This window comes from Anopheles moucheti, chromosome 2 (genome assembly GCF_943734755.1).
Source record: "Anopheles moucheti chromosome 2, idAnoMoucSN_F20_07, whole genome shotgun sequence".
NCBI classification, from domain to species: Eukaryota; Metazoa; Arthropoda; class Insecta; order Diptera; family Culicidae; genus Anopheles; species Anopheles moucheti.
The window spans coordinates 76,696,917-76,723,253 of NC_069140.1; the positions used below are offsets into that span (position 1 = coordinate 76,696,917).

At 44.1% G+C, this 26,337-nt stretch overlaps 2 protein-coding genes across 4 annotated transcripts in view; one reads left to right on the top strand and one right to left on the bottom strand.

The window, feature by feature from the left end:
- LOC128301428 (phenoloxidase-activating factor 2-like) lies at window positions 1-3,661 on the top strand. Its single transcript, XM_053037943.1, has 4 exons — window positions 1-259; window positions 2,133-2,448; window positions 2,530-2,695; window positions 2,762-3,661. Exons 2-4 carry the CDS (start codon window positions 2,141-2,143, stop codon window positions 3,551-3,553), a joined length of 1,266 nt encoding a protein of 421 aa, XP_052893903.1. The 5' UTR covers window positions 1-259; window positions 2,133-2,140; the 3' UTR covers window positions 3,554-3,661.
- LOC128300858 (uncharacterized) overlaps window positions 3,644-26,337 on the bottom strand; it is a 26,680-nt gene continuing 3,986 nt past the window's right edge. Inside the window, exons 2-6 of one of the 3 annotated variants that reach the window (XM_053037284.1) lie at window positions 8,704-10,273; window positions 7,617-7,916; window positions 7,143-7,547; window positions 4,371-4,421; window positions 3,644-4,304 (exon numbers count right to left, since the gene is read on the bottom strand). In XM_053037284.1, the coding sequence (XP_052893244.1) occupies window positions 4,276-4,304; window positions 4,371-4,421; window positions 7,143-7,547; window positions 7,617-7,916; window positions 8,704-10,243 (2,325 nt within the window). In that variant the 5' untranslated portion in view covers window positions 10,244-10,273 and the 3' untranslated portion in view covers window positions 3,644-4,275. Of the gene's footprint in view, window positions 4,305-4,370; window positions 4,422-4,510; window positions 7,548-7,616; window positions 7,917-8,703; window positions 10,274-26,337 lie in introns of those variants that run through there. The other 2 variants (XM_053037204.1, XM_053037122.1) reach the window with 2 other exon arrangements.

Consider the following 26,337-nt stretch of genomic DNA (forward strand, 5'->3'; position numbering starts at 1 on the left):
GACTCAGTCGCGTGTGTTTCCCAGCTTCATTCCGGAGGCGTACAACAACACACCGCTGGATCCCGACCGCCTGCTGATCGTGATCCTCTGCGTGTTTGCTGTGCCTGTGTGTGTGTGACTGTGCGCGGACGTTTATTATTTACCCAACCTTACAATCCGGTTCGGTTTTACGCTTGACCGACCGTCACATCAAGGTGCAAAGAAGGTGCGAAAATTATTGTACCATTTTTCGGTGTGTTTGGCTTTACTTTTGTGGGAGGTAAGTTGCTTTGTTCGATTTATGATCCTTTAACGTTCGTTAAACTAGTAGCCTCTGGTACAGCGGGCCCAAGCAGGCTGTTTGTGCTGTTGCGACATCGACCCACCCCGTCTAACGTTTTGTTAGGTTTTTGTGATTGATTTTTTTTTTGCTTGCAACAAAGTTAAATAACCTTTAAAGCACCCAGCACTACTGAAGCGAAACCGCTGCGAACCACTGTGAAGGACGATCCGTCCTCCGCTGTTCGGAAGGTAGCGTCGGCGAAGGTTTCTTCTTGGTTGTCCTTCTCCTAACGCCTAATTTCACCGCTGGGAACATTCTGGTGAAGAAATTGGAGAGTGCTTTAGATGGGAAAAACTGGTTCCAGTACCCTGCCCCCAAAAGCTACGGATCACCACCAAACACAGAGTTCGATTCGGTTTAAGTCATCCGCGGAGCATGCATAACATCTTATCGCAAGGTCATGTGCATGCCGGTACGTTCGACTGGTCTGATGTTTGGTTGTAGTTTGGTCGTTTGCGAAATGTAAGAAGAAAAGGAAAGCGGCACAATATACAAAAAGAAAATAGCATAATGGAGTTGCCTCCCCGACATCTTGGGGAGTTATGCCAACTGTTATGCAATCTCTCAATCCATGCTAGGCCTCCATCCGGAGCATCATCTAACCATCCAACTGACATTTAATCTCATTGGCAGTGGAACAAAATGACACGTACAAGATGACCTTGTGCAAGAAGGAAGCAGAGGTCGACGAAATTTTGACCCATCTGTTGATTTCATTTCTTCCCCCTACCACAAGAACATTTTGGGACGAATGTCCAATTTCTCGGGACACTATTGATATAATGGTTTTGGACATTCATGTTAATCTGCTTGTGGTCTAGCTCTGAGACTTGATTGTCCCATTATTGAATAGTCAAGTCTTGCATGTGGCAACACAAGAAGACTCAGTTGATGAAGATGCAAAACAATATTGTAATGATAAATGAATATGTTGAGAAGAGTCATTAGTGAGGAGTCCTTCAAACCAGAAATCGACTCTCAAAAGATTGATTAATCTTCAAAACAGTGGCAGATCCAATTACAACTCAGTAACATGGGGGATTCATAGCAAACAAGTTCCTTGAAGATCTTAAGCGGAAAAAGAGTATAACGGTTTGGCAGTTGCGACAACCTATTCAGGTGTTATTGGTGCTCGAGGTCCCTAGCGGCCGTTTGCGTAGTCAATGATTCACCCCAGTCTCAGAGAGATGAATGTTTGAACATTCATTGGGCTTGGGAGAAAAGATCATCAGGTTCGTGAATCTGAATCAGATGCACCTAACACATATGGCTACAAAGTTGGAATATGAAACAGTCCAAACGATCATCTTCGAGAATTTCAGACGGGACTTGCAGTTGTAAACTTTAATCTAGAGATATCTTAATTATAGCATCCCTAAACTTCCTCATTCTTATGGTGCCTTCGTTGAAAAGTTTACCGATTCGTGCCGTTAGAGAATTATAATTCTCAAGAAGAGTGCTCTTAACTCGTCTATCAACAAGAAACTGCACACAGAGAGACAGATTGACATTTCCTATTGCATCAGCACTGTTAATTCCAATTGTACGAGATCCACCAGTGGCCATGGATGCCATTAACTGCGCATATATTTGCTTTGCCCCGAAGATGTGCTGGAACGATACCGTCGTTCAGCTTTTCGTTTACTGACTGATTTGAATTAGAATGATATGTTTTTTTTTATAAATAAAGCCGATCCGCTTATTGTCCCTGGAGGACTCTGGAATGAGACTCAATTAATGTTTTGAGATTTAAAAGATAAATAAATATAATGATCAACAACTCACCGTATCCGCCTATCTCTTGTTTCAGCAAGCAAAATGACACCATTCGGTAAAGCACTGGTCGTATTTGCGATCGTTGGCCTCGCCCGGGCCCAACAGCCGATCGATAAAATCTTCTTCCCCGAGAACGATACGATCCTAAACTTTGCGAATCGTGTTGGCGAGGGTGATAGCAGTGGCTTCCAGGCAGGCCAACCAGATCCACTGGACGCTATTACGCCGACCGTACGGCCCCAAACGCTACTGACGGCGCAAGGTGAACGATGCACATGCGTACCTTACTTCACCTGCCAACCGCAGCCCGAATTTGCCGAGCAGAACAAGTTCAACGAGATCAATGTCAAGTGAGTCGATCGGGAGCAATAGAGCAGATGGTCTTTTAGGTGGCATGGATGGACAATAAAATTTCCATTTTTGTATAATAGCTACAATCCCGAAAGCTGTCAGGATGTGTTGGATGTTTGCTGCCGGGATGTGGATTCGTTGGTGGTACCGATGAACAATACGCCCGGTGAGCTCCCGGTCGGACGGCCCCGTGGCTGCGGGCTTCGCAACATCGGTGGAATCGATTTCACGCTGACTGGCAACTTTGTGAGTGCAACACATTCTTAGAAAGTAATCCTTTTTGAGTATTCAGCAATCGTCTGTTTGTTGCAGAATAATGAAGCCGGGTTTGGTGAGTTCCCGTGGACGGTGGCCATCGTTAAAGTGCAGGATGGAAGCAGCAGCTGTGGCGGTTCACTGATTCACCCGAACCTCGTCCTCACCGGTGCGCACTGTGTGCAGGGCTTCCGGCAGGGCCAGCTGAAGGTACGGGCCGGCGAATGGGACACGCAGACGACCAAGGAACGTTTGCCGTACCAGGAGCGAATGGTGACGCGTGTCAACAGCCATCCCGACTTTAATCCGCGCAGCCTTGCCAGTGATATCGCCATTCTCGAGCTCGAACAGCCCATCCAGCCGGCGGAACACATTAACGTGGTTTGTCTGCCGTCGGTTAACTTCGACACGCGCCGTACGGATTGCTTCGCCAGCGGCTGGGGCAAACATCAGTTTGGCAAGGCGGGCCGCTACAGTGTGATCATGAAGAAGGTACCACTGCCGCTGGTACCTTCCTCGACCTGTGAACGGCAGCTGCAGGCGACGCGACTCTCGTCACGCTTCCGGCTGCACCAAACATTCATCTGTGCCGGCGGTGAGCGTGGTGTCGATACGTGCGAAGGCGATGGTGGTGCACCGCTCGTGTGCCCGATTGGTGCGGCCAGCGAAAACCGGTACGCACAGGTCGGCAGTGTTGCCTGGGGCATTGGCTGTCACGATGCCGTACCGGGGGTCTACACAAACATCATTCTATTCCGTTCCTGGATCGACAACGTCGTGCGGACGCTAGGTTTCGACACGACCGTATACGATGCAACGCAGTCTGCGTTTTCGAGCCTGTTTGCCTAATTTACATGCTTCCTTTTCTCGCCACCAATCAAAGGCCACCGTAATAACAGAGGGTTCACAGGAAACTAGCAATAAACACATTAGGTGCTTCAAAGTGCTTCGTACGTAAGCATACTTTTGTTTTCTTTCTTCGGCTTTATTCTTTCACGTGGCAAATGATTACTTACACAGCGCCGGTGCAAGGAAGACAGTTGTAGAACTCTATTCTTCAATGTTAAAAAGCGCCAACTTGCTATTGCGTGCCGTCAGTCATATGGTAACAAATAGTGTACGACGCAGAAGCGTCCATTCCATTCCCTTCCTAGAAACATAAACTTTTTTCTTTTCTTCATTCTGCTTGCCGACAAAACTTCTTTTACGAACTTAACGCTTGACCGAGCATATGTTGTCCCACTTAATATGTATTAACTGTTACTAAACACGATATAGTGTTACGACATTTTTCGCGCACACGGCTACACCAGCGGTCGGGTTTGCTTTTCTGTACACGAATTGCTGCATGCGCAATCCACTCCCGAATATCGAGATTCAGTCTGACTTTTTGCCCCCAAAGGCGTGGTGCAACGTGCCGCTAGCGATGACTAGGTCCCCATACGGGGGTTCCAATCGTGTCTTGGCGTCCGTTATTGTTGTGTAAGTCGTGTTGGTTGGTTTATCTGTCTATTTCTCTCCATTTCCGGTAGCGCGGCGATCGGTGGATCCAGAAGCCTTGCTGACGGTAACTACGATACGATCCACGAATGAATAATCTCTGAAAGCAAGGGAACAATGTTAGTGAACTCATAGTTGGCTGTGGTAATTGGCGTTGGTAACCTACTATTCTGTCCCGGCGACAGATAGATCAGTATATCCTGACCCGATGCTACGACTGCAATGAAACAAAAAATGCGACAAAATAAACGCCATCGATTATTAAACGGTTCGCTACCGAAATAATTTAACTTCAAACGACGGTAATGTATGAGTGGTGACCGAAATGAGTGCGCTGCTCATGAGAACATCTGTTAAGTAACGTATAGCAACACATCACACACTCATTGCCATTCACAGGGTAACTAAAATGGAATTTTATTAGTGCATTCACACATACAAGCTATCAAAACCAAAACAAAAAGCGGCACAGTAGCATCTTGTTCGGACATTAAACATCGATTTTAAACCACAGAAAAAAAATTATAACCACATTTGCAGTTATGCAATGCATTTCTATTTAACATCGATATAATTTATATTCATACATATTTTATAGAAGTATCGATCTTCCTGTTACGTTTATGGAGGCAATCTCTGGGAATGGTTTGTGTGAAAATATTGTCCTTCTCTTGTAAAACCTCTTCTCACAAACGGGAAATTAAACGTGCAAAGCAAATGCAATTCAATTGGCCTTATTTTCTCACTGTTTTTTTTTATTAACCGTGTCATCACACCCGCCGACAGCGCCCGCGAGGTTGATGCGGGATGTTTTGCTTTGGCAGAGAAAAATGACACTAAAGAAAATCAAACAAACAACGGTTGTAAACCAGACCATTCGACGGGCACGGTACACAATAGTTGCCGGCGGGAGGAGAAAAAGCATACCGAAACTTCTAAGCCGGTGTGCCGGCACAAGGTGTAAGAAATTGGTATCACACTTTGTGCGCTTGATGTGCCAGCAGCATCAAAGCGCCAGACACCGCACGATACAAATGCATTCGATGCACCTAACAGCTCGGTGGCGTCTATGATGGACCACAAACGCATTGCACAGAGAGTACTGGCAGCACCAACAGAAGAAAAAAAACAACAACGATCGGTATGCTTAATGAAACGCACGACTCGCTCAAATCACGCGTCACAGCATCGTCGACTGTCACCATTTCGGGAGGCTTTCGTTGCGCTGCGTAACTCGCAAGGGTACGTGCGCGTCAACGCAACTCCGGGCCACCGATCCAAGCGGTGATAATCTATTTATAATCGTGGTGCGCTGTGATAACGCACCTTTTACGACTAAAATGCTCATCATGTGCGTACCAGCGGAGGATCGGTGGCGTTTCGTCTTTGCGTCGTTTGCTTCCGGGCTGTTGTCTGCACATCCAACGACGTGCTAACAACTCCATCAATGTCGGCCACCGTGGCATACAATCGCTTATAATAATGCGATAATATGTTTGCATATCGGTTAAGTTATACTGTTGCTTGCCCACTAGTGCAATGTAAACTTATTATTTAGGTTCGTATAAGGGTGTCTCTCTTCATGTTCCTGCCCTAACCTAACACTACGCTACTCGTTGCTCCCTGAAAAAAAACAGCTGGAAAACAGCACAATGCACAACTAACCCTGTACAATTTTTATTCTATTTTAATACGACGAATAATTAGCCATATCATCGCCTGTTCAGGTATCGATTAATTAATTTATCACAAAAACAACTGATGCATTTGCGTTAACCGTCTCAATAAAGGATTAAATTAAGGGGCTCTTACATACAGTCTTAACGCTTAAATTTGATGCATGTGGTAGCCAAAAGTAAGTCTCGCCACTCCGAACCGTTTCCGCAATTCACAGAGTTGACTATCCAGCAAGTCGCCAAAGGGTCCTTCTGCTAAGGTCAACACAATACGGGTCAAAAAGAAGTAGTTGCATTGTAAAATGAAATGTTGAACACTCGAACAGACACCACACATACGTATCGACGTGAGGCAAACGAAAAGAATCATTAACATAGCTAACTAAAGAAATCAGTAACAAAACATGGTCCCTCTATCTGCCATTTTGCGATACATTCAATACCGCATACCGGGCCGGATGGTATTCTCAACACATCAGTTAAACACGCTGCTCTGCAAATAAACACACACAGACACACACACACATGCAATCCACACGCACAAACACACGCGACAGAGACACACCCTACCGTGGGGGGGTAAAGAAAAACGTCTCGCATTATTTGGCAATGCATGCAAAAAGGCTACTCCCGGCGGTCATTTTTTCCTTTATGCGCTACGTGTTTCCTCTTGTAGGGAGGGTGAACGAGCAGCGATGTCCCAAATTTCCAATTGCTCCGCTCTGTCACACTATTCAATGCTTGTTTGGGTGGTTAGTACGGCTGTGAATCGTCAGTGGCGATGGCACTTGAGCAGGTTTAGCATTCGATGGATGATTTCTGATACTGGGCATTTTGCAACGGTGGCGGATTGGATTGCTGGGTTTGTTGCTGTATCGATTGCGCTGGCTGCTGCTGCTGCTGCTGGTTCGCTAGCGCCTGTTGCTGGCCGTGGGAGGGAATGGTTTGCAACGGCACCACCGTGGATGGGTGCCCCGTCAAAGAAGCAAACGACGGTGGAGGCATATCCGCCATACCCGGATACGGTGGCGCTGTAGATGGGCCGGCAACGGACGCTCCGACGACGGCAGCCGCAGCAGCAGCAGCGGCAGCAGCTGCCGCGACGCCTGTATCAACCGATACATGATGCTGGCGGCGCAGTAGCACACCGGCAGCATGGTGTCCTCCTCCTCCTCCTCCGCCACCATCGCTCATATTGCCCGCGACCGTAAAGGCCGGATGGGTGTTGTTGGTCGGTGCAGCTGCTGCAGCCGTTCTACTACCGGATGCTTTCGGCAGCGAGCAGACTTCGCACGCGGGCATTAGTTCGTGGTTTTGGAATGTACAGAGACTGCAGGTCCAGGGTTGATTCGGGCCTGCCGTGGATGGTTGCAGTCGACTCGCAGCCATCGGATCACCGGCACCTCCACCATTCGACATAAACGACGACGAGGTTGAGCAGGGCGAGGATGAGGACGATGACGGCGTTGGTACCGGTGACGTGCCACCGAGTGCAGCCAGGGACGGTGCAAGAAGTGGCGTGCACGGGGTAACGCTCCCAGAGCTGCCACGTGATGGCGAATGGGTCGGTGCCCGGGGCGGTGGTGGCCGGGGTGGTCTCGGAGGGCGATTCGCCAGGGTCCCACCCGATCCGGATACCATGGACGATGCAAGCATTAATGGTGAACCTTAAAGATAAAAAGGATTAGAGAGAGAGCACTTCAACAGTTATGACGGCGTCGAGCGAAGTCTCTCACCACCTTCAACACTCAGCGCACTGAGCCCATCCGTTATCGATGAACCAGCGGCAGCAACTGCGGCAGCTGCGGCCTGTACCCGCGCCTCTTCATCATCACACGAATCCACCGCTTTCTGCAACTGTTCGACCTCAGCCGCCAGCACCAGCACCTCGCGATCAAGCAGTTCCGCGTCGATAAACCGCAGCGGTTGCTGCAAAACGAAGATCTCGCGGCAGATCGATTCGAACTGCGTTCGCTTCCGTTCAACCTCCAGGCTCAGGCGCTGCTTTTGCTCCAGCTGCTGCGATACGGCCATCTCTGCAAAAAGACAACCGTGTGTGTGAGTAACGAAACCTCACGTCGAGAGGAATGCGATAGGAGTGTGCCAAAATGCAGGCACGAGGTAACTGAGCTCGGGATCGTTCAAAAAGCTTGCTCGACCCCTGTTTACAGCGCTTATCAACAATGTGTTAGTGATGTCGCCTACGCGCATACAGAAAGCCGGGAATGTTTTGTTTCTTGTTTCAGTCAGTTTTTATAATTGTTTTGCGCAATCCTGATGCCTGAGCTGAGACGTAATCTGCTGTGCATTTCACAGGAACTGGCAAAGACGTTCCAAGTTTATCAATGTTATTTAAAAAATGTATTATGTGTGTTTTTCATTCGATGAAAAATCGTTATCAGTTTATAAAAGATTCATTCTTACAAACTGATAATGAGATCTTAAACACTAAGTGAATAATAATGAAACCTATAAACTGATAAGAGATGGGACATTATCGTCATCATAGGAAGTTATAGTTATAGGAAGAAGATTTCGAAGAATAATGATAAGAATCATTATTATAAACTTAGTTTCGTTATAAACTGATAACGATTCTTCATAAAATGATGAAATACTGCAGTTGATACAATCTCAGATAGGTCAATGTACGTGTAGTCACTTATCGTACTAATCAGCTAATCAAAACAAACAACTCCTTTCAAGTACTAACTTGCTTATACAATGTTATTAGCTACTAGCTAACTTTCACTTCCTTTATATACGGATTGCGCGTTTCGTTGGCAACTTTGGAACTGAAATATTTATGGAAATGAATGTCACCTGCAACCACGAAGTTCTGGTACCGTATTTCCTTCGTCAGTCCATCGTTCTCTAGCGGACCGTCGGCAAACAACGATTGTCCGGTAATCCCCCGACTAGATGCCATCTGATGCGCCGCTAGGTTGGGCAATGGCGATGAGGATGACAGGGGTGGTGGAAATCCGGCATGCACGTACGGTGCTCTACTCCCTGCCGAAGCCGGCTGATACCACCCACTGTGGCCATCCGGCAAAGCAACAGCGCACGGTTCCCGTTCCTGGTAATGGGTGGCCATTTCTTGCTGAGGTTCATAACCCGGTAGCTGGGCGCGCATCGCACTGAACGAACCGAACCCATCCCGAAACGTAACCTCCAGCTTCGACTGGATGCCGGACTGAGCGTTAAAGTTTTTGGCGGTATACTTGAGCGGGCTGGCATGGATGTGGATCGGTGTGCGGGGCCGACCGTCAGTCGGTTGTCGTAGGGTTAGGTTGACCGAGGTCGAGCTACGGCCACCGTTAGCACTTGCGCTGGACGGTGCAGGGCCAGCTGATCCCGTCCGTGATCCCGCACCACCGGGTGTGCCAGCTACCGCAATCGGCGAATTCCCACCACTAAAGGTACTGCAGACTTGGGCTAGCTCACGCGAGTATGGCGGTTCCGGTTGTAGCGAGATCGTCGAGGTGTGCCGTTGACTAGCGATCAGCGGTCCGCCGGATTTGGGCGACACGGTAACGTTCACCTGCAAGTTCACCGTCTCACCGAGCTCACCACTACCGCTGGCCGTTGTCGTGGTCGTGATGGTGGACGTCGCCAACGGTCCGTTGCTCGGTGGACATGGTGGAGCGGTCCGATTGGGGCGCATCGGAGGTGTGGGCGGTGTTGCTCCAAAGTTACCCATCCCGGCCGCTGCTGGGCGCACGGCCAACGTGGTGGGCCGGTTTGCGCACAAACCGGCAGTTCGGTTGTCACCTAATAGTCTACTATCACTGTAGCCGGCCGTACCGGCCATCGGAACTCCCTGCTGGTGCTGATGTGTGGCAGGACAGGAAGCGCCCTGTAACCTGCTACTATCGACGCTACTCTCGCGGCTACTATTGCTGCTGCTATTGCTGCTGTAGCTGTTGCTGCCATCCGATCGATTGCCGCCGGCCAGCTTCCGGTCGCCGCTGCGCCGTTTCAGGCTGCCACTGTGAATGGATTGCGACGGGTAGGTAGTTTGGCCGGGTGTACCGAGCACCGCTTCCTCCAGCTTCCCGATGCAGGTCGGCCGATCGTGGCAGTTCTGTGTCACCAGCTCCGACACCACCGTGTCCGGTACGGTTGGATACTTCTGCTTCATCTCGTGAAACAACTGCATAATGCTGATGTTCGAACAGGCACACGGCGCCCGTTGCTTCAGGATGTTGGTACTGTCAGCTGCGCTCGTACCGCTACTTGTCGCGCCGCCGCTAGTCGAACTGAGCACGGGTGTTGGTGGTTCATCGTAACAGTGCTGTATGTTGCTGCTTTGGTTCGTGCTGGGTATTGCTGGCGCTTGCTTGAAAGGATTAGTCGCCATACTCTGCCATCCTCGATGGGCTCATGGGATCTACAAGTAGATGAAGGAAAAAAGACAAGGGTAAGATGATTGTATAACACTATTTGGTATTTGGGACACTATTTCGTATCAGCCTCTACGACGGCTTCTACGCTACATTATAGGTCAAGGCCTTCCCACAGACAAGACATAAAACTCTTCCGAGTAAATAAACAAACGTTTTTCTTCATGTGTCACGAATTCCTATCACCGAACCATAACCTAGTGTAAGGGTTTGAACGTTTTTTTTTTAAATAGATTACACACACCATTCTAATACTTGGTGCGTTCTTCTGCAAACCTTACACAACACTCAAACAACCGAGACATCAGCCATTGATTGTGCATCGTTCTGAACAGACGGAAAAATGTAACCGGCAATCCCACGGTCCGGTCCATACGGGGGAAACACACATCGCGATCCGTTACCATGATAAACTCGTATCATGAGCGGTGTCATGTGAATGCGCCGTAGCGGACCGTACCGGACGCGGGGGCTAATAATGCCAAACGAAAAATGAAACATCATACGCGCACCACCCTTGATAAGCGATAAGACAAAGTCAACATGTGCCCGATACAAACGCGATTGCGACATCAACTACAAACCGGGGAAACTGCATTGGGTCCGAGTACTCAGGCATTGTGCTGATTTTGAGGGGTTTTTATTTATTTTATTTTAACTTTTTTTTTCTTCACCAAGCACCGGAAGTGCTGCAGTGATAAGCGCTAGGGAGTTTTTTAATAGCGTTGCACACAAAATGATAAGCACGCCATAATACTGACCAACTCAAATTCATACTGCCGGTGAACGATATTCAGAGAATTATATTGCATTAATGAAAGAACCGGACATGATAAAGGTAGTTCTCTTTGGCCGCTTTGCTAGATGCAGTGTGGAACTTTCAGATGTCCACAGAACCACCAGTTTAGATAAACGAAAAAAATCACTTGTAATGTGACTCCAGCCCCCACTCATACTCAATACGTCTACAAAGTACACAGAAAGGTAACGGAACGAACGTCAGGTCTCTAAGCTTGGGTATAAACGGAAAAACAATTCCTTGGAAGGTTGGGTGATATGGACGAACTTGTGGAAGAGAGATCTGTCAACTTCAGTTACCTATGTTACGGGCACTTTTGTTCTAATTTCCTACGAGACTCTACACAACTGGGATGCGTAGATCCTCCGATTAAACAGCTGCCTGGCGAGGAGGCCATGACAATCACTCCAAATACAAACGCTACGAAAGGACACCAACAAGAAATAAAAACGGGAAGTCGTGCTCAAGTGTGAATGGACCAAGAAGAACAAGATGTCCACTGCCTTGATACCCTTTCGAGGTTTGGCTTCGAGCTAATTGCATCCGATGTTTTGATTTCAGTTCGTTGAGAAGCGGAAATGTTTCGCTTTTCGACCTGCCCCTTTGTATGGAGGGTCACAAAACCTTCTGATTTGTGACAGTAGATTATGACAAACTTGACATCTCCAGGCAAAGAATCTACATGCCCGTACGACCACTACCTATTTAAGTCATTTTAACATGTGGTACCAAAAACAAATGAATCTCAATACCGTGTTATTAATTATGTTATAAATGAATAATTAATTATTAATTGTGTTATTAAATTAATATAATATTTTTTTATAGATAGACTTATTTCAAACTCGATAAAAGGTCTAAAACAAGTGAGCTACTTTATTTGTATGTCACACTTTACCATGGTGCTCACTTATGAAGGGTGTCCTCCACTTCAATTTTACCACGCAGAATACAAAATACCGTAAAATAAATATTATTATTTAAGAGTGTATTGTCTACAATGTTTTCCGAACGATACCAGTTTTTCAAAAATGTTGAAGAATCAACAACCATCAACAACTTCACGAAAAGATTTTGTGCAAATACGTGACCAGTTGATACCGAAGCCTCATTGTCTCATCATGGATGCGGAGCTACTGTTTTTCACCGCCAATCACAAATTTGATGCTTCGGAGCCAAGATAATACATGATTTGGCAAACGATTTGTTCATGTACTCAAGCAAAGTAATGCGCGTTCATGCGCGTAGTTTGTTACTGCCGGCAATGTAAACGGATGAGCAGGATCTCACCTCACGGAATGTCTTCAGATGCGTCTGTTTACTCTGTAGAAGCAACATGAATATCCCGCTACGATCTTCTGGCCTGATCTCCCCTGAACACACTCCTATTAAATTTTTTTCTGGTGTAAAACGAAGCCAAGTTACTCACTTTCGTACCCTTGGGCATGAACACCTTCAAATGCTCCGGAACTAAGGCCCATAAAACATATTGGGTTATTATGAAGCAGACACTACGGAAACATCACAAGGAGGTCAAACCTTAGGCAAATATGAAGAAAAAATGAGTTTAGGCAGATAATAAACAACAGGCAGTCCTCGAGATACGCGGTTCGTCTTATACGCGGAATCGGAGACACGCGGTTTTTGAAAATTTGACAGATGAGCTAGTTTATAACACAAAATCTAATGAAAATCTGAAAAAATTGATCCAAAATCCTTTGATGGTCATATAAAACCTTGTTTTCTAACTTTTTTAATGTAATCTCTCTAAAAATCGCATGATTCGGTGAATAAATCAAGTGCAGAGAAGGAAGTCGACTCTGTGACTTTGAAGTATAAACGAAATTGCATCAGGATTCGACTTAACCGGATTTTTCCCGGATGCGAACGTCCAGTGATGGTAATTAATGAATGAATGAATGAATGAACGAATGAATGAATTAAAGAATATGCCAAAATCTTATTAATGGTTTATTTGTGTCATTGCCTGAAAGGATGAAAATAATCCGTAAACAGGTATTTTTTTACAAAATTCTCTTCGTGATGCAATTCAATGTGGGAAACCCTTTAGCACTCTTGGTACAACTTCAAATTTCGCTGTTTCCGGCATGTTTGGTTCGATTCGTTTTATGTCATTTGATCTTCTCTTACTTTCCAGTTTCTCTGTATTGAGCGACAGATAACTATAATTGGTAAAATACCTAACACCCACCATGCCAGCCATAAAGCAACAAAATCCACCGGTTATCAGCCCAGGAACTGGTTTTATCTGCTTTAATCGTACGCAATGGGGGGATCCCCGATGTCAATCCGTAGCCCTATTGTTTCGCTGCGGAACGGTCCCTTTATCTGGCACGATAAGGCATCCCCCCGTTGCGATAACGGTGGAATTTCAAGTCATGAAGCACATGCACATCTTGCGCTTAAAATAAACACTGACCCAACTGCGAGTGTGTGCGGAGTTCGGTAAACAGTAACGTTCGTATGTTTGTACCATGCGATTCAAAGTCCACTATTCCACATTCAACATTGAACCGGGACGCGCTTTATGTATCTTGTTTTTTCCAGCGCCGGACGGTTGACGATTTATTTTTAAAACCCACTTCATCTAGCTCTGGTGCAAATTGTGTTGCAGGAAGAAATGGAATCTAAAAATACTGGACCCCGTCGCTTATCAGTTGTGCGTGTTAATACTCAAAAGTCTGTCATACGACACTTGTCACATGTTTTATGTAGCGAAAGTTAATTAATTCCCTTATCTATGATCATACGAGTGGGAAAGAAGCAAATCTTCACATACCTTGCCTTAATTTAAATGTATTACACATTAAAAAACTGAACAAAGTTATCAAACATTCACAACTGCGTACACAAATTATTTTCATTTTTATTTATTATTATTGTTTATTAATCTTCCGCCGAAGACGGCTTTACGAAGCTGTACAAATTTGAAAAGTTGTAATTAATTTCATAAGGAACGGTCTATTCGAGTTGCTATTAATTTATGTATTATTAAACATATACAAATGCTCTTTACTGAAGCGAGCATAATTTGAAATGCAAAATTAGACACTCGGCAACCAAACCCCCCATGAGCCGGGGTTCGGGGGTTCAAGGCCGGGAATGCCAACAACTTGGACGAAACGGCCAAATCGTTCGCACATAACAAATCCATCACGCTACCGATGCGACGCCCCGTAAACGTTCAAGCCGGTTCCAACCCTAAAAGCGCGGGTCGACAGTGAGTCCACAGGAATTCGAGATCCAATAAATCCTGAGGACGCACCCGTGCGACTGTTTTCCCCTCCCGATGTGACCCGCGTGCGCGTTATGACGACAAACCCTCCACGTTTTCCTCGCAATTCCTCCCATCCCTTTTCTGACGGGGATTTTTTCATCGACCCGGTGCTTCCCTACCAAGCACCGGGCGTCTCCATCGGGAACATCCGGAAGAATGCCGCACAATCGGGGAAAGCATCTAGCGGCCACAAACTCCACCAGTCACCGTCACCATCTCCTTGCGTGCTGGGTGCGCTACATTCCACAGCTACCCACGGGATAATGATATGAACCAAATAAGAGAAGGTCGAGAGAAAAGTTAAAATTTATCAAACACAACAATTCGTACCGCGCACCAACGAAGCGGTTTGCAAAATGGGAGTAGATATGGTTAGGAATTTCGACGCGCGGGGTGCAGTACCGCGCGAGGGATGAACCAAATGAAAATGGCCAATAAGTGAAAGCGAACCAGTGGACCCAACATTCTCGTACCCGCCGCGTTGAAAGACGAAGTTACTACAACCCCATTTGTATTCCATCGGTCGAAGGGAGGGAGGAAGGGAGGTAGTGTGATGTTGGGAAGGTGGTGCAGTTTTATTTATAAAAAGAAAGCCGTCTTAGAGGTCAGACGGATCGGGTGAATGAGAGCGTACGACCAAAAGCTTAAAAGAGAGATGGAAAACATGGCACGGAAGAAACCAAATCGGTCAAAACACAGAACGACGGCAAACGACAAAAACCAGCTGAGGCGGCGGTGAATCTCCCTCTGTGTGTTGCAATAAAAATGCAATCGCCATAAACATAATTCGCATCATTAAATCACACAACCCATTCAAACTGTCGCCAGCGATGCGACGCTTACGTTGTATTTTATGCAGTGTGTGCTATAAAATTTGCTTCTTCTCTCGCCCCAACAATCCCCCAAAAAACCAACTGACCGATCACCTTCGAAACTGCCGCACTCCTCACAGTTTGTGTCGATTTACAACAAATGTTAAATATTTATTTATGCGTTTCTAGCTGGGGCAGTGCTGGCGACACAGTTAAACTAGACGATATTTAAATTGAAGTAGAAAGCAATTAAAATGTACACAACCCAAGAAGATACAACAAACACATTTCAGTAAGTGCTAGTACTACATTTGTGTCAAAACATGTATGCTGGTACTGTCAGCATTTTTTAATTATTTGATTAAGAATTATATTTTGATTCTTACACCTATTGTAGCTACATAGCTGATCTTGATTGAGTACCCCTGACATATAACGATAAATGTCATGTACGATAAAAAAATCCAACAAAGCAGTTAAATTCACGCTCATTATTGTTGTTATCATTATTGTCTAGCTTCTAGCTAAAAATATGTTATCCAATATGCTTACCATAGGAGCCTATTTATTTAATATCCTTTACAGGGTTTGCGAGATCACGAGGAAAAGCAGGAGCTATTATTTCCGGATCGTTTTCAAGTTGAAGTGAAATAATGTGCAGAAATAAAATCAGAATCTCTTACCTCTTATCTTGTTCCAGTTTTTGCAAGTTCAAATTGACGTTTTCAAATGTTACAACAACTGTTTTGACTCGTAATAAACATTTCAACATGACGGATTGAATAATTGAGAAAGCCACGTACTGGATCGAAATTTGTAATTTGCGATCTATCTATCTATCAAAAATGATGTAAAATATTTTTTTTGTTAAGTTAATTATACATTTATTTATATACGAAAAAACTATTTTACATTTACATACCAACCGAGCATGCCCGGGCTAAGACAAGCGACATTATTTAATTAGTAAAAAACATAAATGAAACACTAAAAACGAAATAGTGAACCTCTATCCCAGGTGAGATTTTATGACATTCAAAATCAAACAAACGAAATCATTTTGTAAAAATAACTTGAATAATAACATTACGAATACGAATAAGTACGATTAAGATTTAGTTTCATTTTTATTGATTCCTGAGTGCAGTAAACAACCCTGCAACACAATTGCAATCCTTATATAAAAATGTTCTACTTTATATCGTTTACGATCAGCTTAAGCGTTTGAATATATGTATCTCATTCCGCCTTTCAAATAAAAATCATCATCATCAATCAGGATGGCAGAAAAATCTTCTTAATCTTCATCAATCGAGATTCGAGGCACACGATTTTCCCGAAAAAATCATTCACGCATAAACAAAACGGTTACTATTGATAGACATCAACGCGAAGAAGAAAACAAGTTCACTTGCGCCATTTTCAAAGCACCACACGCTTCGCAGTTTTCAATGAATTCTCGGAAATGGCTGTTGGCCACGGAAATGGGTGATCCAATTTTCCACGCACCGGCGAACAATTCAGCAATAATGACCACACGGCCCCAGAACAGCTGAAAGGCGCAACGGTCCATTAGCTGCATTTGTTCTTACACAGAATTGCCAACAAAAAAAGCCATCCGCACATCTCATCTCCCCTTCACAACACTCTGCGAATCATTTCACTTGCGCAATTTTTCGCTCGAAAAAGGCGAAACGCTGCTGCGAACGAGCTTCCTTTCCTGCAGCCATTGCCACTGCCGGAAGACTCAGTGGCTGTGCTGTGTGAGCAAATTTACACCGCTAACAGCTGCTGCAGCAGAACGATAATTTATTCCACTACACCGTTGGAAAGGGGATGAGGTATGAAGGTGTTACTACATCGCGATAGCGCCCCTTTACCGGTGGCAAGTTCATTACTTTCGATGTCCATACGACGCACGCGAGCCGTGGAATGTAGGGCAAGCCAAATTTAAGCAGCACGGCTTAGTGCAATACTTTCCGCAAGATCAACTGTTTACATTGTTGCACATGAAGCGATCGTGACGATGATTTAGCAAAGGTTCCATTTCGCTTCCTTTAAATTTATCTAAAATTGAGGATCATTTGTATTACGTCGCAACCTTGAACTAACCTAACCGCCATACTAACCTTGAACATAATTGTGAATATATCGTTATATGAATTATATTAGTAATTTTAATTAGTGATCCTAAGAAATTCTGATTTGTCATTTGCGTTTTGTTCTGGTCAAAAAATTAAATAAAATTGGAATTCGTTATATAAATTCGACATTAGTAGACTAAATACATTTTTAAACATTTCTTAATGGTTGATGACCCCTGGTAAATACATAATATTTTTATTTTACCTAACATTCTGGTTCCATTTTTAATGGAAATCCTGTTAAGTAATGATTGAACTTTGAAATTGTTTGTTATAAATTGCTTCAATATCCTGGAGTTTGTTCCTATGCAGTGGAACAAAAAGTGTTCATATAGTTACGTTACGCACTGTATAAATACGAGATCAGTTCACATAATGATGAAACACGTACCAATTCGTTCTTTAACTCTCATAGGTTTGATGAAGAAATTTTAAATAATAACAGAAAAGTTATTATTGAGAAATAAAACATTTATTCAACTTTTACTACGATAATTAAGCGATTGAATACAAATCCTTTCTATTTGATCTACTCGTTCGTTGCTAACTCTCCGTAAAATTCATTCATAATAAGTGACGTGCGGCCGTGATGCTCGTTATGTGTTATAAAAAGATCATACACCAATCAACGATCTCCTAATTGCTTCAACACATGTCACTTCATTTTAATGGTAAACAATTCTACCCAACATAATTATTTTTTCATAAAATAATAACCATCTTGTAAACATGATCGCACGAAACAGTTTGCATTCCAGACCCTTTACCAGCGATGTTTGCAAAACATTTAGGGAATGGAAACCTAATGGGCATGTACCACCAGCTGTCACGTCAACTGTGCTACATCCTTTGGTGCTAATGTTTGCGAGACATTTCAAATCAATAAGCACGCCACATAAGGATGAGGATGTGTGCGGCGACACATTCTAAAGGATTATTTCCATATAATTTATTTGCCGTAGACACACCGTAAGTGCCGCGGAATCATGGGCATCCGCAGGAGCGGAATGTTTATCTGGTTTCTACCAGGCGAAAAGCAGTGCGATCTTTTCGTTGAATTATTGGAATTGTTGTCATGTTTTGGAAACAAATGTTAAACGTTGCGTTACAAAGGCAGCTGCAAGATTTGCAAATCATCATAATGTGATAGAAATGTTTGTTTGAAAAACTACGAACTAAAATGTAATTTTTTAAAAACACCATTTCATTCGACATCAATAACCACTGACGGTTACTAAGGGGAAAGAACACTATGGCGGGGCCTGGGGCAAGGGTGACTTTGATGATTTTTTTTGAAGATTACTATAAATTTATGACAAAAATCGTATATATTAGTCTACGCTTCTATTTTTCAATTAACGAAACTATTTTGTTTTTGGCTACTTCTTCGCCCGCTACACCTAGACAGATTCTGCCTGTAACTTCCGCGTGTCAGAGTGTCTGATAAACTTCCGGTAAAAGCTACAATAAATTGTACACTAAAAGGATTTTTTTTACAAATAATAATCAATTGTTTTCAAAGTTTATTAACCCCTCAATAAGTTGGCCGTAAAGAAGATAGTTCACAACAACAAAAAATCAATAATGCTTAACACAGAACGGTCTCAAATCCAAACCAATCGTTATGTCTCGCATGGTAAAGCTGTTTACGTACAATCGCATGTGTAGGTGAGTGTAGCTTCGACCGTTCCGTTGTCGCCACACCAACACCAATCCCAGCCCAGACCATGGAGCCGCCTGGTTGTCATTAATGACGCAAAAAGCTACTACCCACTGCTTGCTGATCGGCTCTTTCGCACCAATTTTCCCACCATTCGTTTCAAACCGTCCATGCAATGGGGGAAAGGCAGTCCAAAAACAGAGTGACACCCACTCGTTTTGCTGCGTACCTTCTACGACCATCTCTCTCTCTCTTTCTCTTTCTCTTCCACTCATCCATTTCGGTTTACTTTTCACTGTCAACTGGGCATAGCGGTTTCGCGGCGGGGGGAAAAACGAAAAACACGACCAAAAATTAAACAAAACCCCGTGTAATGGTACGCGGGACCGCAAGGGATTGGAAGCCGTGGTTTGCTCCCGCCCGGAAGAGGGGGGGCGGCGGTGTGGAATTTTCTAAATAAAGAAGACAGATTCTCACCTTAAAATAAGCCGAACGGAAAAAAGCAACACCCCGCCAACGCCAACAACACCGCGTGATGTTGGGTACCAGCTACCACAGCCACCACCTGTTAGTTACTTCACTTCGCCTCACAGAACCCGGGTGGTGTCCGGTCGGGTCGATCGGGTACGACCGTTGGAGGGAACATTTTTGTTTCTTCTACTTGTCATTTAAAGCCACGCGGTACACAGTGTTTTCCAGTAGTGATGGGTTTATACGATACGTTTCTCGGATCGAGCTGGAATCGGGTCGAACCGTGGGTGCAACAACAGGTTCGAATTGATCCGGAAGAGTGCAAGTAGGTCCAGTGGGTTCCGATCCAAACTCTCCCAACGTGTCACTGTACACTGTTTTTGAATCTACCGGGACTTATTGAAACTACTTAACCACGTCTGCGACTCGATACCGACCCTAACACACTGGACCAACGGTACGGAGACGTAACTACCAGAAATCGATTCCGACCCGTACTCGTTGATCCAACATGTGGGAGTCCAACCTGTCAATGATATTTTTTTTGCACCTACCGGAACTTGTTGGAACTACTGAACCATTTTCTTAAACGACATAACAACATCAAGAGGTCCCCTAGGCTTGCCATTGTAGGTTTTCTTCGATTTAATTAACTCCAAGCGGTGCCGATCTTCACACAACAGGACCGGACCAAAATCCCATCCGGACCAATCCCCCGTACGCAGGATTGACTATCCAGTTACGCGTAAATAAAGTCAAAGAGAACCAGAAATGGCAGGCTTTTATATCCCATGAGGTGCCAATAAGGAAGAAGATGGATAGTTAGTCCTGCGGACGGAGATTCCGGGGTCCCGAAGAGATTTTGGATTGGTCCTGTCGTATCAAAACCGGCACCGCTAGCAAATCCTCCAGGTCATCTGAACCAACGGATCTTTGTCGCTTATGCTTTCTTGCACCAACCGGAATCGTTGGACCTACAGCACCTTCCTATACCTACGGACCAACTCGAACCAGTTCAGCTTGCATTCAGATAATTCCGATTCAAAAGGTCCGAATCGATTAGCCCATCACTACAATCCAGTGATGCACAAAAGTGGAGACTGACTGTAACATAGGTGAGAACAAATCTGGTCACATGAGACACGTAGATCACCGATCAACAAGGAAAACAAGCCGAATTAAGGTGAAATGAGACCGCAGATGCGACGTAAAGGTACGTAGAAAATACTTTTCTTACGCGCTCTAGAATTGCTGAGCAGAAAGAAGCTGTGTGGGGGGAAAGAACGCTGGGAAGGAAACATTTTTTTAATTCCAAGCCTCATTTCGTGAAAACTCAATTAAACCAATTTGCGTCAGGTGAAGTGGATGCGCACGTGCAGGTGTGTATGGCTGTGTATGTGTGTTCGGTTAAAATTATAGAAATAAATATTCCGCGGCAACCGGGACAAACCAGAGGCGGAAGACATTTTTATTCAATTAAGGGAAAGAATGCGCTAAAACGCCTACATTAAATGGACTCAAAGCAAAAGAAAAACCCCCGTCAAGGAGTAGCAGTAGGTCAATGTGCGAAAAATTCTGCGCATTTTGCAACAAATAAAATGGCTGCGGCTTGATTTATGAAACACGCCAAGCGGCAGTCGTGTCTTTAGCGGCATGGCAGGAAAAATGTCGAAATTACGCAACGCCACACAAAACAGCTGCTAACATACATTTATGCTAGTGGAATATGTGTAACATATTTAAAATTTATCTTTTTTTATAGAAGCAATGTTGAGCAATTTATCACTCATGTAACATTTAATATTTCAATAATAAAAACAATTATTAATTACTTCCTTGAAAACCACCTACCAAACCATTCGAGGAATTAGAATAATTCCATCCGCTCACTACCAGCGCGCCCATTAACACAAAACGTGCCAAAAGGCAGATTAAATTGTTCACGGTTCGGTGCGAAAAGCGACCGTTTGAGAGAAAATGATTCGGAACATGTGAAAATTACCGAACGAAAAGGATAGCGCTTTAGCGAGGCCAGCGTACAGGGAAGATACAAAAAAAAACATGTGAAAACTTAACATTCCACACGAAACGCCAAAGATGGGACTATATTAACAGGTTCCTTTCTTCTCACCCCGCTTGCGCAGACCTTCGCTCTCCGATCATCCATTGATCCTCGATCATCCATAACGAATAATCCAATTTTCCGCAACGTTCCACCAACAGCGCGATCGTCCCGCCTCATCGTCTCCCTTTCGACTTGCCAAATGTATTTCTCACATGTTAAGCATCATTTACCTGCCAAAACGGGAAGAGAGCACGCTACCCGCCATACGTAAGCGCGTCCGATAAAATATGCCCTTTTTTATCAACTTTCCCGCTGCGAGTCGACTCGCACTAATCCCACACAGCTATTTTCGCCATCCGACGCATACCGTCCGCCCTCGCACTATGTGCGGCACTGCAGCGTGTACCGGTGAGAGGAATTTTATTTATAAACAGAGAAACTCCCGTACCCCCGTCGCATACGGGTTCATTCATGAAAAATTCGATACCGACAAAAACCGCAAAAAAAAACACCCCGTCGGGTCGAGAGAACCGTTTGCTGCGACCGGAGCAGTGGTCGTAATAATACCAGCGGCATTAACTATCCCACGAGTTCATCGTTATACCTACCCAAATCTTGCACCCTCTCCCTACCCTCGTTACGAAGGGCACACTACTTCCTCCCATTTAAGGGCATTAGTGGGGACCGGTAAAGCGGCGTAAGGGTGGACGGAGCAACCATACGTGCTGTTGAAATTACCGTCCAAGCGCAACGATCGCTACCGTTGCATTCAGGAAAGCTACGTAAACGAGGCGGAGAGGATGGAGAGGCGAGAAAAGTGTGTTTAAAGTAAATTCACGACTGGTGCAAACCGAGACGGAACGACTACCGCCGTAACGCCACCGCATTGGTGTTTTCAATGCTAAGGACCAAATTGGAAGGAAGGATGTGGAAGCCCCCCCGGGGGTGGGGGGGGGGGGGGTCTGGTAGGACGCTGCTCGAGCAACGTTGCGCGGCGATCGAGTAAACAGATACTAAGCTTCCCACACTAGTGCGACGATCTGCAGTGCGAGCCAACTGCAACATTTCAAAACCCCTGGCGAGCAGGCAGTCAGTGGAAGTCAAGGAGAGCGACTGAAACGGCGACGACGACGTCGGGACTAGCAACGCGAGTGACAACAATTCATGCTAATTTGTTTGTCTTCTTTTGGCGATCTTGCACTGTTTTCTCTCGCGTTTATCGTGTGTATTTTGGCTTATTTGGATGCAATTGTCACGGCATTTTGACAACTAGTTGTAACGCCCGATAACGCGCAGTGTTAGTAGCTTGTAACGCTGTTACCTATGTCACTAGTACTTTCAGATATCTTGTACCCATTTATTTAACTTAACCCTTAAAATAAAATATTTAGTGATTCATTCATAATATTTACACTAATAGTTTATATTTTATACAATGTATTTGCATACTTCCTTCAAATACCTAAGTAATTATGCTAATCTGTCACACTGTCATCTGTCAGTTAAGAATTCTAAATTATGTTTAAAACTTTTTGTTTTAATCGAAAAAATAATGATTCCTAATCTAATGTACAATTCACATTTGTTTCCTCCTTCTTTCTTTTTTTTTCCTTCTCCAAACAGTGAAAGACTTATTCCCGGGAGACTTATTCGCACTCGGCCAAAAGTTTCATTTTAATTACACAAAGAATATTTGAAATTTTATTAGAAAGAAACATTTTTCCAACAGTGATTTGTTAACACAAAAATGCTCCATGTTTTACGATCATAATAATCACAGTGAAATAATTACATTATAAAACTTGCTCTTTCAACCCCGTTTGGTGACAGGGAGATTCAGAGTTTTAGTCACAGCAGACAGCACAGCAATAATGAGCTGTAGTCAAATGAGTTGGTAGGCGTTGGAAAGTACCAATTACTAATGACTGGACGGCCTTGTCTTTCGCGCATAAGGTACGATGAAATTATAACCGATTAGTATCAAAGGTAGACTGCTGTCTAGACCAATTTATTCCACGCACCAAGCGACAATCTTAAACAAAAACAATCTTATACCTATAAGCGATCGGTAAAGCTGAATTTATTCACGAGATATTACTTCTCGAGATCTCATCAGACACTGTACTGTGGCATTTATTTTCAATTATCCGGAGCTGCTTTAGAGGTCCTCTATAAAACCCAACCATGCCTCGTCTGTCCATGCGGACAACTTAAAATTTCCTTCTTTTTTTCAAAGGATTGGGTCGTTCGGTGTGATTCTCATGACATGACCAACCCACCGGCATCTAGCGCGTCTAATTCGTTGCAGTAAGCAAATGATCTAAAGGGGACATTTTTGCAGCATCTTCGACACGTACGCGAATAAGAGAGATTTGTCAATTTTAGGCAAAGTACATGTCACAGAGGCGTAAGTTCTATATAGTCCCAACATCGATCATCACGACAGGTGTTTTGAGTAGAGAACATTTATCAGACTGTAGAAGTTTAACAGAAGATCTATTACCACCAAGATTTGTGCTGGTGGCATCTCCTTCGATGTTACGATTTACAGAAGATCTGTGTTAAATGCATTGAATTGAGCCGCCGTATTTGTGATATCAACTGCCTACTCTACCTTGTACTGGATACACTCCATTTATCACTAGTTTCGGTCTATAAAAGAGGTTCTATATATTTTCTGCTGTATAAATCTTAAATAAATATACGCATTTTTCGACTCCTTTGCTGTAAATCATGTTTTTACACGAACTATACACATATGTTTTTGTTTGTGTTGCAGGTGTGTAACACAATATTTGCACACCCAAATAAAGCATATTTGCTTTTCTTCTTGACCGGGAGTTCTTCGTCAAGCAGCAGAGGTAAACAGAAAGTCAAACACACTCAACGGGAAGCCTCGGCGATCACTCATATGTTTGTCTTCTGTGAAGCATACACCAGCGTCAAAAAAAGGGTAATTCATCCCGCTGATTCTGATGCGATCACAAGAATCACCCTGCCCCTTAAGCTTGTTCTCACACAATACCCTGCTTTACTACACGTCACACAGAACTATTACAAAAATAAAAACCACACCTGAAATCGCAACACAGTTGCAGGGCCCCGTACGCTCGCAATGCAGACCGGGGGACGTGCCTCTTCTGCAGAGAAGATGTGGCACGGTATGTAATTAAGAGATCGCGAATCGGTCACCATCAGACCATTCACATCATCATCATGATCATCCTCACGAGTGGTTCGGTGCACAGCTCGCTACCGGTTGCGAGTATGCAATGCGAGGAAATGCGCTGGTGATGCAATTTGGCACTAGAAAGCGCGGAAGATGACGGTGGTGATAAAGAGGATAGCTCCATTTCTTTTTCGCCTTGCCTAGCGTAACGGTGGTGGCGGTAAACGTCATTACAGGAGCATCATTGCTTTTTTTCTGAAATAGACAAATTAATATTCCATGCATTCGAATATTTTTACATCCATCGGCAGTGCATCAGTGCACGTTCGTGGTAGAATGGAAGTGGAAGGATCATGTGATATTGCATAATTAGAACCGTAACGCCTTGGAACTATCCAATAAATGACTCAGAATCGTTACATATTTGCCGCGACTTATTATGTGGGCAGGACACTTCATCACAGCACCTGGTTGTTGAAAGACATAATTATCGCGTTACACTAAAAAACCCCAATTCTAGTAAACGCTTCGTCATCAGTTTAATCTAAAAAAGAATAAATAGACCAACCACTGCGGTCATCATTTTTGGCAACCAGGCCAACCCATCTCATTTGCAAACCTGTTTTCTCCTGTATGGATAGATTTTTTTTCTCCCCCATTTCCCTTTCGGGAATCGCGATTATTCACCCGCAAAATGTAATTAGTTGCGATGAGCAAGCGAGCGCGCGTAACAAATATTTGCGCTAGCTATTTTAAATCATCTCAAAATACAACCATCGATTTTTGGATGACAAAAAAAAAGCTTCACTCCATCGGAATGACGGGAAACCAGGTGAGTGACAAGGTGTGACCTCTGACCGGACAAGCAAGAAGAAACGAGCGTTAGTGTGGAAGTGCTCCCATGAGTCAGGTGCTTACAGAATGGTAGGAAGTGATGTGATCGTGGTGTTTTTTTCATCGATTTACTTCAAATAATCTTTCATAATCACTTTTTTGTAGTGAGAAGTGTATGACGTAACATATTTGATTGAGGATGAGTTGAAACTTTGTTGACTTGAACCTTTTGAATGAATCAAGAACAAACAAATGATAAAATGTGACTTGTGCATTAAAATAAATATGAATACCTAATCATACAGTTTGTTATAGTTCTCTGTTTCAAAAGTCTTCTACAAAAAATTTCGTCACCTCAACTGAGCGGAACTTTAGCTATTACCACCCAAAACATTAATGATAGCTTTCCGTTAAGCTTTTCCATGGCCTTGCCGCGTTGACCTCAAAATTATTGAAGTGTAACCTCTGTTTCAAGTTTGACCATGAAAGTTTCCGATGATGGCTGCATTTGAGGACCATTGGGAGGGAACTTCAAAACAGCTTGTTTTTGTGACCTTGTGCCACACTGATCACTGATCGTATATCACCCAAGAATCTTCTTCGGGAACATGATGTTATATTGCTTATCTTTTTGGTGGAAGAGATAAAATTGGGTTAAGTTTTGTACATCGTAATTCATCGAACTTTCGCAGAACTTTCGTGGAAAAGAAATATTTCGCCAGCACCTATCGAGCATATGAGTTTCCATCTTGAATTTCTTTACTGTTGTAATTTCTTTACCCGATTTCTCAAATTTATT